The 19,177-nt window shown below is 33.6% G+C and overlaps 2 protein-coding genes across 9 annotated transcripts in view; one reads left to right on the top strand and one right to left on the bottom strand.

Annotated features, from left to right (window-relative positions):
* The window catches only part of LOC108558924 (synaptic vesicle glycoprotein 2B), a 35,648-nt gene extending 29,601 nt beyond the window's left edge, over positions 1–6,047 (bottom strand). Inside the window, exon 1 of the mRNA XM_017916002.1 lies at positions 5,631–6,047. The gene's annotated coding sequence lies outside the window, so the exon portion shown is untranslated. The remainder of the gene's footprint in view (positions 1–5,630) is intronic.
* LOC108558922 (IQ motif and SEC7 domain-containing protein 1) lies at positions 670–14,555 on the top strand. 8 transcript variants are annotated; one of them, XM_017915990.1, is made up of 7 exons: positions 670–1,347; positions 11,533–11,784; positions 11,843–12,127; positions 12,182–13,635; positions 13,698–13,895; positions 13,946–14,119; positions 14,174–14,555. In XM_017915990.1, exons 1-7 carry the CDS (start codon positions 1,142–1,144, stop codon positions 14,383–14,385), a joined length of 2,781 nt encoding a protein of 926 aa, XP_017771479.1. In that variant the 5' UTR covers positions 670–1,141; the 3' UTR covers positions 14,386–14,555. The 8 variants fall into 8 exon arrangements, with proteins under 8 accessions (XP_017771479.1, XP_017771485.1, XP_017771483.1 ...); XM_017915996.1 differs by lacking the exon at positions 670–1,347 and adding an exon at positions 2,106–2,462; XM_017915994.1 differs by lacking the exon at positions 670–1,347 and adding an exon at positions 6,397–6,751 and having other exon boundaries at positions 14,169–14,296.
* Positions 14,556–19,177: the final 4,622 nt, after the last annotated feature.

Raw genomic sequence — 19,177 nt, 5'->3', positions numbered from 1 at the left:
TTAGATTTAGAAGAAAACACTACAATAAAATAAATTATAGTTTGCAAATAGATAGTTTTTCTGAAACTTAAAGAAAAATATGAATTGACTAAAAATAATTTACATAGGAATTAACATTTCCAATTACATTAAAATATAGTGTTTTTTTTTCAATTCATTAGATTACATTGAAATAAGTAAATAAAAAGTGGCTGTAAAAAAATCAGATTAAATCCTAATGATTATGATATTGTCTGATACACTTTCAGTTGTATAAAACTACAAAGTTTTAGCAGTTTGTATTTCATATATGATCGTAACTACTGTCCATAATTAAATTCCCCAGGTATTGTAGTTTATAATCCTATATAATTATATTCATTTGGAAAATGCTTATTATTATTTTATTAATTTTCTCAGACAATAAATAAATTGAATATGAAACAAAGGTTATATCTAAATTGTTGTTCTATATTTACTTTACATACAATTTATGTGGTAATCTTGTATGATTTAACATGATTGTTTAAAAAAAAGCGATTTAGTATAGGCAAGAAAATAAGAAATAAGACCGGAAGCATAAAAAATAGGAAACAAATTATAAAAGTTTGAACTCTGTAATGTGGGTTGCATAAAATACTTTTGTGGGCCAAGGGAGATGTTTAGTTAAGCTGGCGTCACCGTCCTCTCGCTCTGTGCCACTCTAGGTTTTCATTCGAGCGAAGTAGTCGGAACGGGAGCAGTTCAAATGCAGTGGGCGCGAAAGCCGTGGTCGTCTAGTGGCTCCTCACACAACTAATCAAAAATAAAATGGCCCGAACGTCATAAATATAAGATTATTGTTTGTGTTCAATGGACAGCTGATAATTTAGAACAGTTCACAGAGGTTACAGCGGAGGCAAACTTTTTTGTCGGCTATTTTGGCCGTTTTCTGCAGCATGTTTAGGCGAATTAAAATTTGGACAGTGCCATAGATAACAAAACGTAGGAGAATATCGTAGTGTTCGTATGTGCGTGCGTCCGTTAATATTTTGTGTATCCTGTGAATTGTTAGCAGTTGTTATTTCGTTTGTTTTTATGCACATTGGAACATAGAGGTATATATTTGTACAAGAAAGGGGCAAAATTTCGTGACAATAACAGTGGGAGTCCCATTTAAACAATGGCTGGGGAAGAAGCAGCAGCAGCAGACATGCACTCTCAGCTGGCTCATAAGGATGTCATCATCCGGGAACAGAGAGAGCACCTGGTGCGGCTGAAGAGAGAACTTGAAGGGCTCGCCAGCGAACGAGACCTTCTGCTCTGTGAGAACAGCAATCTACGATTCGAACTGGAGATGATGGAACTAAAACGTCTGCAAGATGAAGGGTGAGTTTATAGGGATAGAAGCAGTCTTGTTCGGACCTAGGGGGCGCTCTCTGGAATAGCACAGCTCTTGAACTTCGCATCCTTAGCATTAACCTTATTATTCACACAAGCCATTGTTTTCGTCCGCACCACGGCTCGCTTCCCATGTTCTTTGAAACATTTGCTCAAAACGAGAGGAAAAGAGAATAAAAGCGGTCTGGTGTAAAAAGAGGAAGGCACTAACGCTGTTTTGTAATAAGAATTCGCTTTACAGTCTGTTGAACCTAATAATGAATGTAAGAGGCATAAGCGCAGACAGTACACACACACACGTATATGTGTGTGTATATATATATTGAAACACACTGGTAATTATTTCACGTCTATTAAAAGCTGGTATAGAAGACCCACGCTAAGAGGCCACTTTACCATTCTTTTTACACGTACACCAGTAACATAACATTCGAATTCACCACGTTTTCGCGTTTTGTAGCATTCAGAGATTCTTGACTGGTTTTCAATACCCTATTCTCATTCTCGTTAAAGCCGTTTTGCGTTAGCACGGTAATCAAGATCTCGTCAATGTACTTTTATTTAGCGTAGACATACACTGTAATACGTTTTTAAGTAAATGTTTTTCAGAACATTCTTCATGTTCAGATTGAGAATATTCATATTAATTTAATAGTACTATTTTATATTTTGCTATTATTTTTATTATTTTTTTAATAATCAATCACCTTATATACAATACCCAAAACATGTGCCACACATACATTTAATTACGATGTTGGCTTTATTGCGGTGGTCTGGAACAAGCGGAATACATCGCGGAGAATACCTGTATTGCGTTTGTGCAACTGGAGTATCAGTCATCCCTTGTGCATTGACGATTTAGGGGAAGAATGGAAACGACGCGTGCGCTCAAGTTTGCACAACCGTCATGAAAACGCCAGTCGAAAGCTTGCATCCTCGACCGTGTGTTTCCCCCTTACGAATCCTAATTCTTTTATTTCTTTGCAAACGGAGAATGCTTCTGGTACGTTCTGATGGTGATCTGGTTCAGAGGAGGTGGTTCTTATGTAGGTGACAGTGAGGAATCCATTACCACTACCACCGACGGGACACCTAAATAGGTACTACAACTACTTCTACTACTGTTTGCTTCCTACAGTATCGCTCGCTTTCGGTGCTTCTTTATAAAAAAATGTTGAACAGATCAATAGCGCATTTCATACTAATGAAAGTACGGTCCACGGAAGAGTTTTAACTAGAGCCACCTTCGTGAGTGTTCTGTGCTATTTCGTTAGCATAAATCATAGTTTTTTTTAATTTGAATGATAAGGTACTTCTCTCTTGGAAATATAATATCTTCATGTTACATTTTGGTAAGCTCAATGCGTTAGTTTAACAGCTGATCATACTGTTACGAAACCGTTTATTGATTATAGCATGTTGTGATGTCTGCGCAGAACTGCGAATAGTGTTGCCTATGTTGATATCTAAGCACTGTTATTTCTTTATAGCTTATTTTTCCTAAGCGGTCTCCGGAAATCACTGCGATTCTAATAACATTTATTTATTTTAAAAAAACATTAGAAAGTCGCATGCGGGAGCAATTGCTAATAAGTGAAAGTTTTATGTGGATATCATCCGCCTTTAATATTATTGTTGTACTTCTATATTAGAAATAACCACGGAATTGAGAGTGCAACACTCAATGTGGGCGTATATGCGGTATTAGAATGTATTGATTACCACATAGACGCTCACACATGCAGACATATTCATTCCAGTTTTCAGTTGCATCCATATAATTCCCATTTGAACATATATTATAACTTAAAAGCTGAATCAAGTAACCAAGAGCAGATTTAAAGTTCATGCATTATTTGTAATGATAATGCTTAATTATTAATTAAATTACTAAATTTATCTTCCTTTTGTTATTATAAAAGTTTCTAAATTATTTCGATTGTTAAGATTATTAAATTGCCTTATAAATTCAATATATAATAATAATAATAACATTTATTGCAACATTAAAAAATAGCTTTACTATATTTCTTTAAATAACTTATCTAAATTATGAATTAAGTAATTCAGTGATAATATATTTTTTGTTGTTGTTATGCAGGATACTTTAATTTCAAGAACTTTTATTTTATACAAAATATGTGAAAACTATATAAACAAAAATGTTTTTAGAAACTCTCCAAGGCAATGACAAGCAAAAATATACATGTTTAAAAAAAATGGTGTTAGTTTTTGCTCAATGGTTCACAATAGAGAAAGTTAATGTAATCTTTATTTGCTAAATTTAGAGAATTTCAATAAATTATTTACGACAAACTAACATGCATATAAAAGCAAATTCTGTAATTGTTGAGTATATATTGTTTTTTAAAATAAAGTGTGAAGTATAAATAATAGAAAAAAACTAGACATTGCGTAATTAATTAATGATAATTTTAAACTCAGATTATATTTAAAACAACAACAATTAAATACTAACATTTAATACGTTTGAAATACATTCATAATAAATACTAGTGCTGATTATTTGTAATCGAAATAATGAACTAAATTTTATAATAACAAGATAAGAGAATATTGGGAATTTCAATGTCATCTGTTAAGTTAATTGTATAACAATTAATGACATCGGATAATAAGTAATTAGATTTAACAACATTTTTGGAACAAGTGAAATTTTGGTAAAGGATTATATGCGCAGCCTTGGAAATCCAAACCATAATCTCGGATAAAATGTCAAGTTTGGAACATCTTGATATTCAATTTATTCAGAACTTGTTGCAAAGAGATCCAGCGGACTATAGGCGAATTAATGATTTTATTACCATCGTGGATTTGGGGCATTTCTATTTCTAAAATAGTATACCAATAAATAAAAGACGTGCTGACATAGTACTGGATAACATTTACATTTTTAGCACGTAGACATATACCGTTAAAAGTAATCATGTTGTAAGTGAACCAGTTTATATAAAACATTTTATATTGTACTTTTAATTCGGTAAAGTACATTTGACGTTAAATCGCAAATATTTATACCAAATAAATAATGCTTATAATATCAAAACATATGTTTAATACAAACAACCTTGAATTCTTGAAACATGTGTACTATATTTCTGATTTCAACGATAAGCAAACAATATATATATATAAATTAATCTCCAGCTTGCTTTAAAACAAGAACTAGGTCAACTATGTAAACATTTGAGCGAAAGCAACTTTATAATTGTATTACAATTATTACAATATTATCAACAAATATGTTTTGTTTGTAGATAAAAAAATTAAAATTGTGCCACTTTTATATAATTATTGTTTTCTTTTTTATCAATTATCTCATAAATTTTAAGATCCGTTTGAAAAATACATTTAATTTTTACGCATCCAAATTTACTGAAATTATTATGTGATATACATAACGTGCACCTCGTATAACGAGCATTTCGCTTAACGAGTAAAATAAATTGTAATCGTTCCATTTTGGAGTCATTTTTCGTTAAGCGAAATGCTCGTTATGCGAGGTTCCACTGTATATTTCTTTAAATTTCGTATGTGGAGAAATTAATTTTCATGTTTGTTGTTTCTTTAGTGCCCAATGGTGAATAGTATGGGCCTGTTAGATAAAAACAATGGCCGAAAGAGGAAATGTCGTAGGAAAGTTGGTGTGTCATAACGTCGCATGAATTATTAATTATATTTATACTTACTTTCCTTTAATACACTTGTCTAAATTTATTTTAATATAAATATGACGCGTGTTATAGGAAATAAAAAAAAAAGGAAAATAATAGAAATCGTGTGATAATAATGGATCTTATACGATGATTTGAAATTGCATCAATTTCGTTATTATCTTTTAAACGATTTCAATTAGCTATTTAATCATACATATCGTCATCATGCTACTGGCTTTTAAAGAAGTTATTGGTATGAAACTCCATTTCGTTCGCCGTGACACGGCGTCATAGTTATACGAGTAATACAAAAAAGTATATAAATTTAGCTTTCATTAAGTTTTCTTTATATTAATTAATTGTTTCTTATCTGACCATGAACATGATATATAAGCATATAATTTTAAAGTGTTACACAATAAATATGCAATTGAAATTATTTATTTGGTATTGTTTATGAATGATAAAAATGATATTTTTCATTATCACGTTGACCGAAACATAGATAATAATGTGGATAATTTTGTGGATAATTGCGACCTTTTATTTATTTTTGTTGTCTGAAAGCTTATGTTTCCATTTTCGCTTTACCTGCTGGTTTCTATTTCCGTGTGAGTACATTTCCATTCCTTCGACCCGCGTTTTTATATGCGAAGCATACGGTTAATGCGATATCCTATACCGTATGGTTGCACCCACACCAAGAAGTCTGGCCCACTTGGTGCGATTCAGCACAAGCACATTTTAGTTTTCGTCGGTCGATCGGTCACTGTCGATCTTTACGTCGTTGTTTGCGGTTTCCACTCTTTCCGCTGAAGGGGTGAGTAAAATCGAAAGGGGGTTCCGTGATTCAAATGGATATTGAAACAATTTGTAGGAGTAGTCTATCCTACAAATGGTTCTCCGAGTGGCGGTAGAGTAGCCAAGGACTGTGTGCAGCTTACGTCAGACAACCTCGCACCTTCCTCTAGTAACAGAACGGTTCTAATGCAAGCAGAGTATAGATTGTTTTAGAGCGCTGCCATTCCATCCTTCCATTTATAAACTTTCCGTGAGTGCATGTAAATACGGCAGTCAGCTGTTGGCGCAGTCGAATAATAGAATATGACGTGGGTGCTTGGTGCTCTGGCATAGGAGGTGTCAGTTCATGCTGCTGGTGTTAATTGCATTGTAAATACCGTTCCTGGCAGCACCGAAACAAACAAACAAACAAGTTCTGGGTGTGTGCGTCTGTTTTATTTCGCGATAGATGTTTTCGTGTATGTGCTTTAATCCTTGTTTCACGTCCGCTACATCGAATATGCATTAGTGCGCCAATAATTTACTTCTTCCATAAAGCTAAAAAAGGTTAGAAAGTTATCTGTTGGCTTAAATCACTTTTACTATCCCTGGCTGCGCTCGGTTCAGTCGGAATTATAGTTCTCAGCGATTCGGCTATAGCTGAAGAGGTGGTGCCAGTGCGCTTTCTATATTCGTTCCGTAGAATGCTCGTGGATTAGTGCGAAAATGCGCGGACATTTGGTGGTCAGGGATGTGCCCAGTTCACATACGGTGGTCAGCGACAGGACGGTGGTGCGTGTACACCACTCGAGGGTGCAAGAGAGGGTGAGGGTGGTGTGCACCACCAGGCACCAGCATACCAGCCGGTTCGTTACCGTAACGGAGGCCTGTTCCAGTTTGCCACCGTTCAGGAAACATGTCACCACGATCAGGTACTATGGGACTCCATTATTGATATGACCGATTGTGCAGCAATTGTTTGTTTATTTATTTGAGTTCATTATTTGTTGTCCGATTCTGTTATAAAACAACTATCGCTCAATAATATTTCAACACTAAAACAATAATAAAAGACTTGCTGACATCACATTCATTGTTAGTTTTGTTTATCTTGTGAAAGTTGAACATTGACAGTTGAATATTCGTTAGCTTGGCATTTCTCCAGTTGCTATAAGGTCAATATGCGCTATTTTATTTAAATTAAGTGACTCGACACATACGATCTGCCATATAAATTTGTATGTATATTGTTGAGGTGACCCAGTAAACGTATGCCATAAAGCCAGTTATGCGCTCCTTACTCTGCTGCTGTTGTGCCTCTAAAGGAAAATATAGGTATTTTGGTCTTATTTAATGTGCGTAAGGGGTGGCGTGATCTCAGCAATCCTCTTTTCTTGTGGGAGGCGCGTCCTCAAATCAATCGTGCCACTAATAATTATAACTGTAAATTGACTACACTGCAATTTTCCATTCGAAAACATTCCATCTCGCCTATTATTCAAGGTCCATGGAGTCCATCCATTTTCATTTCTAATTATTCCTACTATTTCGCCTACCTGCTCTCAGCAACGGCAACAAGCAACAAGGAGTTTACGTAACGCAACAGCGGTTGTGTAACGCATTGTTGAGTAATTCGTGGTTAATATCGACCACATTGTACCAGATGTAATTGATGCGACAGTGACAGATCAAATAGTATAGTTAATTTTGCCACCGTTTCACCGATTGGCCGCCTAGGCCGAAGTAGTAATTAGATGGAAAACTGCGTAGGGTATTAATTAAATTGACGTCCACTTTAATGATCTTAAATTGATGCTGATATTTTGCTATAACCATTATTAGATAAGCTGGTTGCTATGTATAGTGATTGTAGTAAAATACTTGATTTACAGAAAAATATGACAGTATTAGTGGGAGTCGCCCTCAGAACTCAGATTAATGTCCATTTTCTAAATATAAATCGGGCCACCGGTGTCGTTGAACTTCGTTGAAGTACGGGCTCGTAAAGGAACGCCTCCATCTGGAAATTGGTACGAGCTCGTCGCTTCCGACTTCCGGGCTCTGGCCGCATTTTCCGTAACTATACGTGATTCGAATCTCCCAATTCTCAAACTCATCCATTTCTCTATAATCAATTTTCACTCAACCAAAGATTATAAATATAAACATAGTTAAATAAATCAAACTTACCTATTTTTTGGACTATAAGACGCATCTTTTTACATAGAAAAATGGACTTAAATTTTGGGTGCGTCTTATGGTCCGAAGGATTGTTTTTTCAATAAATCGTCTCTAAATTTGAAAATAAAACAAAAAAGACTTTCATATAACGTGAGGTATAAACTAAGTGTGATCAATCATGCAAAACAATATGAAAACAGCAGAAAGACACTAACATTCCGTTCGCACTTGCAAAAATAGTCTCAACTTTTGGATGAGTCTTATGGTCCGAAGGTAACATTAAAATATGTTTTTCAATAAATAGTCTCTAAATTTGAATTGATTTTTTCTTCTTCTAATTAAGTATTTATGTGTCATTTTCAATTAATAATAGGTCAACAAATAGAAGTTAAATACTCAGAAATATTATTTTTATTTATACAGTTATGATAGCGGTTGTTAATAAAAAAAAATAGGTTATTGGAATATAACATTTTTGCAATCTGAATACATTAGTTTCGATCTTTCATTTATTTTAATCCTATAATCGTCTCTTCCGATGGTTTTGCGTTATCCTTTTGTTATAACTTCTGTTTAGAACCTGACATGGTTCAACAAGAGTGCAGTCCTTCAACGGAAATCCATGCAATTCCGCTAACTTTAGAAATCCGAGCTAATTACGTAATCGCCGCGCTGCTCGTTCCATTAATTGAGAAAATCGTTGACGCGCTTCCGGTTTCGTGTTTCGCCAAAAGAATTGACCTTTTCAGACTACTTACGCATCCGCCTGTATGTTCTATTTATTTATTTATTTATTTATTTATTTGTTTTCTCCCGTAGTATTTTCAATTTCTTCTATAAGTCGAGGTAAATTTCCTGTTTTGTATTAGGAGTATCGCGGATATCCGGTTTCATTTGCACGCGTTGTGCTTACTGTAAACAATTTATGTTTGCACAAAATGTTCTCTAGGCTATTTTTATTCGAAGACTTGTTACGGTGCACAGACTGACTTCATCTTGGAACCGTCCAATCAAATTGCACGTCTACACAGTCATTATATAACAAACGTTCGCCATTGCAAATTTTTTACCATATCATGTTACGGAATATTCACTGTTTCGCAAGTCTTTTAGAATTGCATCATTAAGACAATAATCATTTGTAGTCATTAACTTAAAAAACGAATATATAGTTAAGATTACTGCGTGCGAATAGCATGTATGTAAGCTGATCATCAATATTGTTACATTGCGGTTTCTTAGAATTAAAAAAAAACTACTAGAAAGGTGTAATAATTACGATTAAAAACATTTGCAATATTTTATATCAAGTTTCAGATTTTTTGGAAAAATTGCAATAATTTCATATATTAATATATATTACAAAACGTTGACAAGCTAAAAGTGCTTTATTTCGTAATCATTTTCTATAAAGTTTAAAATAATTGTGGTGAATTGAATGAAATGTATATTATGATTATTTTACTAAAAAAATAATATTTTTCTTATATTTAATTTATTTTCATGGATTTAGTGTATATAAATAAAGGATATTGCGTAGTGAAATTGCTAAATGAGTGATGTGTGTCGTTTTGATGTGTTGCTTAATGCACAGCCATCTTGAGTCTTGGTCATATGACGACTTCATGCACGTTTTAAATAATTTCACATGTTTCCATTGGAAAGGGGGTAATATTGTAAATAAGTATACAATTAGCTATAGCTTGGATTGCTGCGAGGTTGTCAGTTTTAGTCATTGTCAGTATTTAGCAACGATAACTCCCACACAATGTACGTTACCCAATGCGTAGTTGGAGATTTGAAACCCACACGGAAATGGCCGCACATCCAAACGATTATTATATAAAATAGAAAATATATACATTTTTCGAGATATACGCGTATTTTTTTTAGCCCGTTGTAATGTAAATTATAAAATGTAACGTATACATATTCATAATTCGAATCATTGTGTTTAAAATTAAAACTAGCGTTTTTTCTTTTGCTAATAAAATACTAGAAAAACTTTCTAATTAAAAGTTCAAAATACCAAAAACGTAATCGAATATTCCAATGAACATACATTGTTTGCAACTAATTTTTGTCAACCAAAATTCGTAGTCGCCAGAATAATTGTTTCGATAGTTAAATTGAGTACGATCATTTACTGCAGTCATTTACCTATTATTATTAATGGATATGAAATTAGAGAATAAAAATATTACTGTTGGTGCTCTCTGGGTTTCATCCAATGGAAAAATCATTCTTCGCGAGGCTTTGAAGCCCAATTTTAAAACATCTGCTCTCAATAGTCTGTAGCCTGCACTAACCACCTGCCATCTGTCATGTGCACGTGCACATCCAATACACAGTTCTCCCTCTCCTTCGTATATCTTGAATATAGTTATATTATTCAATACACATATTTGAATTTGAAAAAAGTTACAATATTGCTTTGGTTTTTAAAAAAATACAATGCCTAATTGTATATATTCATATAAATATCCTAATGATTTTGCATTGAATGTAATAAATGCAGTGTATAGTTATTATTATTTATTGGTCAAAATTATGACCATGGCTATCGACCGAGGTTTTTCCGCCAAGATATTTTAAATTCATTATTTCATGATTCTATTATATTATTCATAATGTCGCTATTTTATATGAATAAACCAATAGTATTGTGTATAACAAAATTGATTTAAATTGTCCTTTATTTTCAATGACTACTATTTCTGTTTAATGTGTTAAGACATCACTATTAAATAAAATTATTTATATTAATAATAACAACGAAAATATTTGTTGCGACATCATTAAAATTTTGTTTTAGTTTCTTTTGTGAAAGAAAATCTGCTATTATGAAGGGCAGATGTTGCTCAGATTTTGAGCACCTGCTTCATCCGTCATTCTCTCTAAACTACTACTCCACATAATGTCCGACCATTTATTTCTATGTAGTTTTTAATATTTCTACTCTACTTATTATTTTCTTTAAAATTAAAAAGTACATGTTTCTCTGAAACAAACTGCTTACGAAACAAAAAGAAAAAGACATTTCATTGAATTTGATTTGGTATTGTGCTTGTGCATTTTTGTTGTTGTTGGTCTCAGATAAAAGTGCAGCTGTCGCTTGTTATTTAGGTATACCTTTTCTCCTCCGTATTTCCCTTCTCTCCTGGTTCCGATATTTTGACGTATTTGTCTGCTTCTACCTGTGCCATAAGGGGATTCTGAGCGATACAAGAAATCTCTCAGTTCACCATCTGCTTTAGTGCGCTCCGGTTCTTGACGTTAATGCAGTGTTCCTTACATCATGATCATTTGTATATCGGGATTTTTGGTTGGAAGGTAATACGATGAGAACGAAACATTGTTCAATTAAAGAAAATATATTTTAAATTCGTGTCCAACAAGTGAACAATTCGTGATGTGTTGTGGAATGTTTTATTTATATCGATAATAAATAACATTCTTGACTAGTTTCATTTTTATTACGTTAAATTTTATGAACTGCGATTTTTATCATAATTTTGTTTGTTTTTTGCAGTTTTCCTCCAAAAATGGAACGACCCCAAATCGCATCATCGTTGGGGACGGTGCATGTACAGGAGCAAACATACATCCAGGCACCGTCATACGTTCAAACTCAAAACTATTCGCAGTGCTCCACGCCGAATCAAATGTACTCACGATCCTCCCCAAATAGCAGCTCAGGCTACGTTTCCGTAGCACAGCCCTTGCATAAGAAGGGATCGCTGCGAAATGGTGACATCCTGAAGAGATCGCGTGTCCAAACTTCGTAAGTATTTTCTTTATATTATATCATATGAGTGGAACTAATTTTAAAGATAATTCAGCACACGACCACTTCGTTCCAGATATGAGTTGTCTCAGGATATATTAGACAAACAGATTGAAGTGTTGGAGAGGAAATATGGGGGAGTCAAGGCTCGAAACGCGGCACTCACAATTCAAAGAGCTTTCAGAAGATACACACTCATTAAAAAGTTTGCATCTATAACGGCTATGGCCAAAGCGGAGAAGCGGATTAGTCGGCGCATTCAAAATAATGGAGACGATGTCAGAAGCACGATTGGCGACAATGACCAGTGCGAAGGAGAATACATGAGAAACTTCGACAAGTAATTATAATTGTACTTGCTTTACCTATAGTTACTAACTTTTTTTTTTCTTAGTGGTCATGAATGTGGTACAATAAGGGCTCTTCCGATGCGATCAATGTCTCTTCGCGAAAGAAGAAACGTAGATAATATTTCAATCCCTCGCAGCCAGTCGGGCACACCGACTGTTTGTTGGGAGAACTACTCACAACATTTGCACCTGCCAAATTACTATTCCGTATCAGAAGGTGGTAAGGATTCCCACAGTTTGCAACCCGTTAGCAGTCCTAGCAGTTGTAGCACTCCCCAAGGAAGCAATAACGGCTACGTCCGTTCGCGCAGCAGCTTGAGCAACCGAAAAGTTCCTCCAGAAGTCCCAAAACGTACGTCCAGTATCTCGTCCAGATCGGTAGATCCTAGACATCACAGGTCAAACGGCCTGAGCAAAAGCACGGAGAATGGCTCGCTCTCGAGCGTTCAAAGCTCAGGAAGCGACAGCAGCATATCTACTGATCGAATACAATGCGGTGACTATCCGTCGTCGCCAGTTTGGAAGCGCAAAGGTGGCCATCACCAAGAGTACGCTGAACCAACATTGGAAACTAGTCTCGGCAACATTTCAAACCCGGAACAGCCGCAACCTACCAGTTACAAAATATCGGAAACTGTACGGAAACGACAATATCGTGTTGGCTTGAACCTGTTTAATAAGAAGCCGGATAGAGGCATTACTTACTTGATAAGGCGTGTATTCTTGGAAAATACACCGACAGGAGTGGCTAGATTCTTGATCAGTAGGAAAGGCCTGAGTAAGCAGATGATCGGCGAGTATTTGGGCAACTTACAGAGTCCATTCTGTATGGCTGTACTGGAATGCTTCGCTCTAGAATTGGATTTGTCAGGTATGCAGGTCGATGTCGCCCTCCGTAAATTCCAGCAATACTTCAGAATGCCCGGAGAGGCTCAGAAAATTGAGCGACTCATGGAAGTTTTCTCGCAGAGATACTGCCAATGTAACGTAGACATTGTAGCAAGGTTACGCTCACCTGACACGATATTTGTGTTAGCGTTCGCTATTATAATGCTCAACACCGATCTGCATACTCCTAGTATTAAGTCCGAGCGTAGAATGAGGGTGGAAGATTTCATCAAAAACTTGCGCGGAATCGACGACTGTGGTGATATAGATAGTGATATGTTAGTTGGTATTTATGACAGGGTGAAGGCGAACGAATTTAAACCAGGTTCGGATCATGTAACGCAAGTGATGAAAGTCCAAGCGACGATCGTCGGCAAGAAACCAAATATGGCTCTTCCACATCGAAGACTAGTCTGTTATTGTAGACTGTATGAAATCCCAGATACGAATAAGAAGGAGCGTCCTGGTGTTCATCAGCGAGAGGTATTCCTTTTCAATGACCTCCTGGTGATCACCAAAATTTTAAGTAAGAAGAAATCGTCAGTCACATACACCTTTAGAAATAGTTACCCGCTTTGTGGTATGGTCGTTTCTTTATTCGAAAAGCCACGTAAGTTCAAATTTAAGCCGGTCGCATTTAAATGCAATTAACATTTGAACTATTAATTCTAGATTACCCATTCGGAATTCGTCTCTCGCAAAAGGTTGATGGTAAAGTGCTAGTTACGTTTAATGCTAGGAACGAGCACGATCGTTGCAAATTTGCTGAAGATTTGAAGGAATCCGTTAGTGAAATGGACGAAATGGAGAATCTGCGCATTGAAGCAGAATTAGAACGCCAAAAATCTAGTCGAGGTAATAATAGAACAGGTACGATATTAAACAACGAACAGTTCTCCTTCAATCCTATGTCTTTAAAGGTACCGAGAACCGGGATAGTGGTGTCGCCGACGTGGAGGCTTTCCAGTGTCAATGTCCATGTGCCCAAACTCCTGGAGCTGGGCCTAGCGAGGGAACGTCAGAGGAAATGGGTCACGAAACGCAGATTAAACGGTCTGCGCTGAGCAACTCCTTGCTAGACATCCATGAACAATGTAAGCTTATTCCTAGAAGGGAATGGAATTATTTATAATGTGATGTCAGTGCAGTTACAGGAGAGAAGGCGCAACGTCGCGGAAGTGTAGGTTCCCTGGACAGCGGTATGTCCGTATCCTTCCAATCGACATCAGCCAGCACATGTTCGCGATCAGATAAGATGAACAGCAAAGGCAAACCAGTCTACTACCAGCATTCGTTCCTCAGTGGGCTATTCAACAAGAAGCAGCAACCATGCATCGTGGCCAAATCTACCGAAGTCTAAAACCGGAGAGATTGCAAAATTGTACCCGTGGAGCTCAGGTGCTCAGATAGTAAAAATCTAATATCTAATGCTCATATTGTTTGAACAGATGATACGTATCGAAAACTAAAAAAACAGCAAGCAAAAATTAGATTTAAAATAATACAAATAAAAGTAATAATTCGGTGCTGGCGTAGAATATTTTTAACAACTATTTACCAAATAAATTAAGAAGTTAAAACATTTTCAAATAGTTGTTGGAAATGGAAAATTATATATATATATATATACATATTGATATGTGTATATATATATTAACCAAAAATAAAATTCATCATTCATGAGTGTTACCAAATATATTACATAACTAAGGCTGTCTGTAAGCAGTTTAACTATATAAAATAATTATTATTATAATAATAAATATCTCCTTATTTCGTCGTACTAGAAAAATGCAAGTCTTTAATGATATTTTACTTTACTTTAGAGAATAGAAGGATCCAATGAATGTATAAAACAAAGGTGATAATAATACTTGCTCCCTTCACACTAATTGTCCAGTTGTCGCAAGGAAAGCCTAATTTGTATATTTTATTGGTGTTTATATATTTAGTAGATAGCCAGTTCACCATTCATGGACCAATCAATATTAATAATAGCATTAGATTTTTTTACTGATATAATGCATTGTTAATCACCTGCAATTCGTTTATTATGTAGCAAATCAATTCAAAAATATTCTTTATATTTAATTATATATAAACACAAAATAATTAATTTTTTGATTATTATTAATAGATATATTTGATATTGAAACAACTTACCATTACAAGGCGCTCGATATCTTTTTATTTTCATAACTACTAAATCCTATTACAAAAAACTGACAAACCGATATTATGGTTTTTGTTGTGTTTTTAATTTTCAGAAGAATAAACGCGAAGCTCATTTATAAATTAATGATCAGAAGTACACGTACAATACATATTTTCTATATTAAAATATTTATTTTTGTTTACAAAAGAATAACAAATGTTTGTGGTCTTGTTCTAAATTTGATGCATTTTTATCAATATTTGTCCAATTTGTAAATATTGTATCAACAGGATTGGAAACATTTAATAAATTTTAAAATTGATTATGCATCATAGTTTTATAATATATATTATATGTACGAATGGTTTTGAACACGACGTACTTCTTACTTCGTTGTTTTTTTTGTTTATATGTATTGCTACATCATTTAATGCAGGCTGTGAAAATAACAATGACATTTTAATTTTCGCATTTCATCAGCAGTATTTAATGTTTTTGTCAGTAATTGTTCCAGGCTTGGTATATATACACCATATATATAAATAACATATTTTTCGATCATTATAAAGAACAACATATGCGGGAGAGTTACACACATGTATTCTAGTCGGATGTATATAAACGCAACTAGGAGTTTCATACTTAATTTATGTATTAAATGTCATTTTTTAAATAATAAACAGCGAACAATTACTATTCAAGAAAATACTTATTCATACAAACATAGATCATGGCTGCACAATGTACGTGTTACGTATATCAAGGCTCTAAAAACTATAGAAGTTGCTTTTATTAAAGGAAAAATTAGTGTAATGTGGATATGTATAAAAACTGAATACATAATTTGACATGCAGGTAAGTAATATATTTTAAAGATATATATATATATAACTGTAAAATTTTAAGTCCAGAAAAATATTTATTTTCACCTATGGTCAATAGCCCTTTGTATCAGTTAACTTTTTTGATATTTTACCTATTTATTTTGTTCTTTTTATTTCTGTATATGTTTTTTTTTGTACGACTGATGCAATAAACATTATTATTATTTTCAATAAAGAGAAGATCCAGAAACCCCACTTGATATATATATATAATAAATATTTTATTCACTCAGTTATTTGTAAATCTGTTTATTAAATTTTGTGGTTGAACCTCTTTATTCTTAGGCGATAATTTGCTGTATGCATCAGCTCTGTAGCTAGTTGATTTGGGTGGTTCTCTAGCCGGTGGTGGTATATATTCCTTGACGAAATTGATGTTAGCTTACTTTTGGATGTCATCATTTGTATAGAACCATGGAGCATTGGTAATTTCTATCAGTGTTTTCGATTGGAATATCAATGCTGTTACAGGCAGATCCTCAAAAGCTGAATGCCTTAGGTCCACATTGGTATTTGTTATACAGCAACACTTGTTTTCTGTAGAGATGCTTGAGCGTCTTCCCAGTAAACAATTAAGCTTTCTAGCACTCAAATTGTTATATTTTCTCTTGGTTCTTCCATCAGTAAAAGATGGCCATGCTGACTTGCTGAGATGTAGGCAGATCGGCCATGAAAAGCAGATAGGGTCCTGAAACGTTTCCATGAGGGACTCCAGAGAGGATTGATCATAGAGTAGTCATTTTTGTGTTTGACCATTAAATACGATTTAAAGATGGTAAATCAAAACATTAAACAAGCATAATTGTATCATAGGTAGAACCAAACTAATTTAAGTAATCTATTACACTTAGGGCATCAAAATTATTTTTTTTTGTTTACCAGTAAATATTTTTTGAATGAAAATTTTGTATTATAATACTACTACATATTAAGAAGCAATATTTGTATAGTATATGCCAACTGAAGGCAAATATAAAAAAAATTATGCAATATGTGAAAATTATATTAAATTAAAAAAAGAATTTGTGTATCTATGCGAGGCAAAATAAAAAAATGTATTGCGGCTCTCTTTGGCCTCATGTGTATCTCTGGTATATGCAAAAGGGTCATTAACAATAACCTATTAAGTTTTAATAAAAGTTAGATTTTATTTACAAAACCTTAAAAATAACGAATTAGCAGAACTTCTTGACAAGATTTACCGGTAATGGAAACCCTAATTATACAAGAAATTGATTCTTAAAATTCTTAAATATCTGTAAAACATGACTATAAATAGACTATTATTATGTAGACCAGCATTCTTCAACCTACAGATTGGCAAAAATATTTGGCGGATCGGTTAATATAGAAATAAAAAATAATGTAGATAGTAATAATAAATAATTGTATGTTATAAAATTAAATTTTGAGGTAATTCATGTTACCACAGATTGAAAAACACTAAATATAATGTTATATAACACCTATTATTGTATTGTTTTTGTAATATATTTAATATGATTAAGGTTTTGTTTTGATTTAAGCTTTGAAGTCTGTTCTATAGAGGCGCAACACGCATGTTTATTTCTCTATCAAAGTCGGTATGTAGTAGCGTGCTCTCGAAATTTTGGAAATCGAGTGGCGCCTCTATAGAGCTGCCGTCAAAGGTTAAACCAAAACAGAACGGTTTTTAGAAAGAAACATTTGTTTATATTAACTAAGGTGATCATTTTTTTTACAATGAAAAGGAAGACAAAAAAAATTAACAAAAATGTATATTTTAAATTTTATTAATTCAAACAAAAATACACTAATTATGCTTACATCGCTTTTAATTATTTAATTAAACATTGAATGAATATTTTTGTCAATATATCATTTTCTAGCAATATATTGGAAATTTCGGAGCAAGAAATATCTTTTATATTGAATTTTACGTTAAATAAAATCTTCATTTCTCACTTGTACAAAAATCATTACCAATTGAAAGAACTCTTTCAACTGCTGTATTAGTTCTAGAGCAGCACAATTCAACAAGAATACCTAAATTTTCATATGGAATGTGTCCATTTTTGAAACGGTTAGATATTTCCACCCATCTTTTATGAATTTCAACATGTTAATTTTCTACAAACACTACAGGTATTTCTTTCGATACAAACTTAACACAATTTTTAATATCTGCCCAATTTAGTTGCAATGAAATCAAAAAACACCATTGAAAACTGTTATTTCCTGTGATAATTGTTTCACATCATTCTTCGACACATTGAAAACATGTTTGGTAAAAATTCTGCACTTATTTTCCGTTATGCCCGTATTTGATTCCTCTAAGATAGACAATTTTCTTTTAATTATTAAAAGAACAATTTTTTCTTCAGATCTTGATTTATATTGAAGGACAAAATCGTTCAAAATGAGAATAACAAAATACATTAATATTTCCGATAATTTATAATTTTTGGACATAATCGCGTCTTTCCGAACTGTACTGTCACATGATGCGTAACAGTTCGGCGCGGCATATCTCACTACAGAGATTAACAGATTGGTTTTAAAATATCGAAAAGGAGGACAAGTAGTTGGACACTTTTCGAGGAAGGAGGGAACCTAAAAAAGAACTGTCTTCCCTAAAGGAGGACGATTGGTCACCTTATATTAACGACAAAATCGTTTTCAGCTGATGGATGCAATAACAACAAGGCCATATTAATCGCGCGGCATTCGAACGTAATGTTTGTCCGGCATAACAAAAGCGAGTTTCTAAAGTTTTCTTCCACTGGAATCAGATCAGATTGAGGGAGACAAATATAAGTATTTTTACTAAACTAAAACTAAATCCCACTGCCTTTAATTTTTTGATACATTAGTATTTAAAATCCCCCGCAATGAAGGGACAAACAAGTGTTTCATATTGAAATTTAAGTAAAATTTAAAATGAATTAAAAAATACTTGTGGACTTTTCTACAAATAAAAAGAATTATCATACTATTTCTTTTAAAAAACATTTATTTAATAATATAACTTGGATGTTAATAAAACATATTGTTTAATTTAAGGTTTAATAAATATTAAAATAAAAATAATAATTATGTTTATTACATCAGTCGTACAAAAAAAAACATATACA

Source organism: Nicrophorus vespilloides, unplaced genomic scaffold (assembly GCF_001412225.1).
Source record: "Nicrophorus vespilloides isolate i.1.1-1 unplaced genomic scaffold, Nicve_v1.0, whole genome shotgun sequence".
Lineage (NCBI taxonomy): Eukaryota > Metazoa > Arthropoda > Insecta > Coleoptera > Silphidae > Nicrophorus > Nicrophorus vespilloides.
Note: the sequence above shows the minus strand (reverse complement) of the source record. Positions and strands in the feature narration are given on the sequence as shown.

Bases quoted from the DNA above. Each gene is read 5' to 3' on its own strand.
- LOC108558922 (XM_017915990.1), top strand. From the start codon at position 1,142: ATGGCTGGGGAAGAAGCAGCAGCAGCAGACATGCACTCTCAGCTGGCT. The intron at 1,348-11,532 runs GTGAGTTTATAG...TGTTTTTTGCAG, and splicing joins AAACGTCTGCAAGATGAAGG to TTTTCCTCCAAAAATGGAAC. The intron at 14,120-14,173 runs GTAAGCTTATTC...ATGTCAGTGCAG, and splicing joins GCTAGACATCCATGAACAAT to TTACAGGAGAGAAGGCGCAA.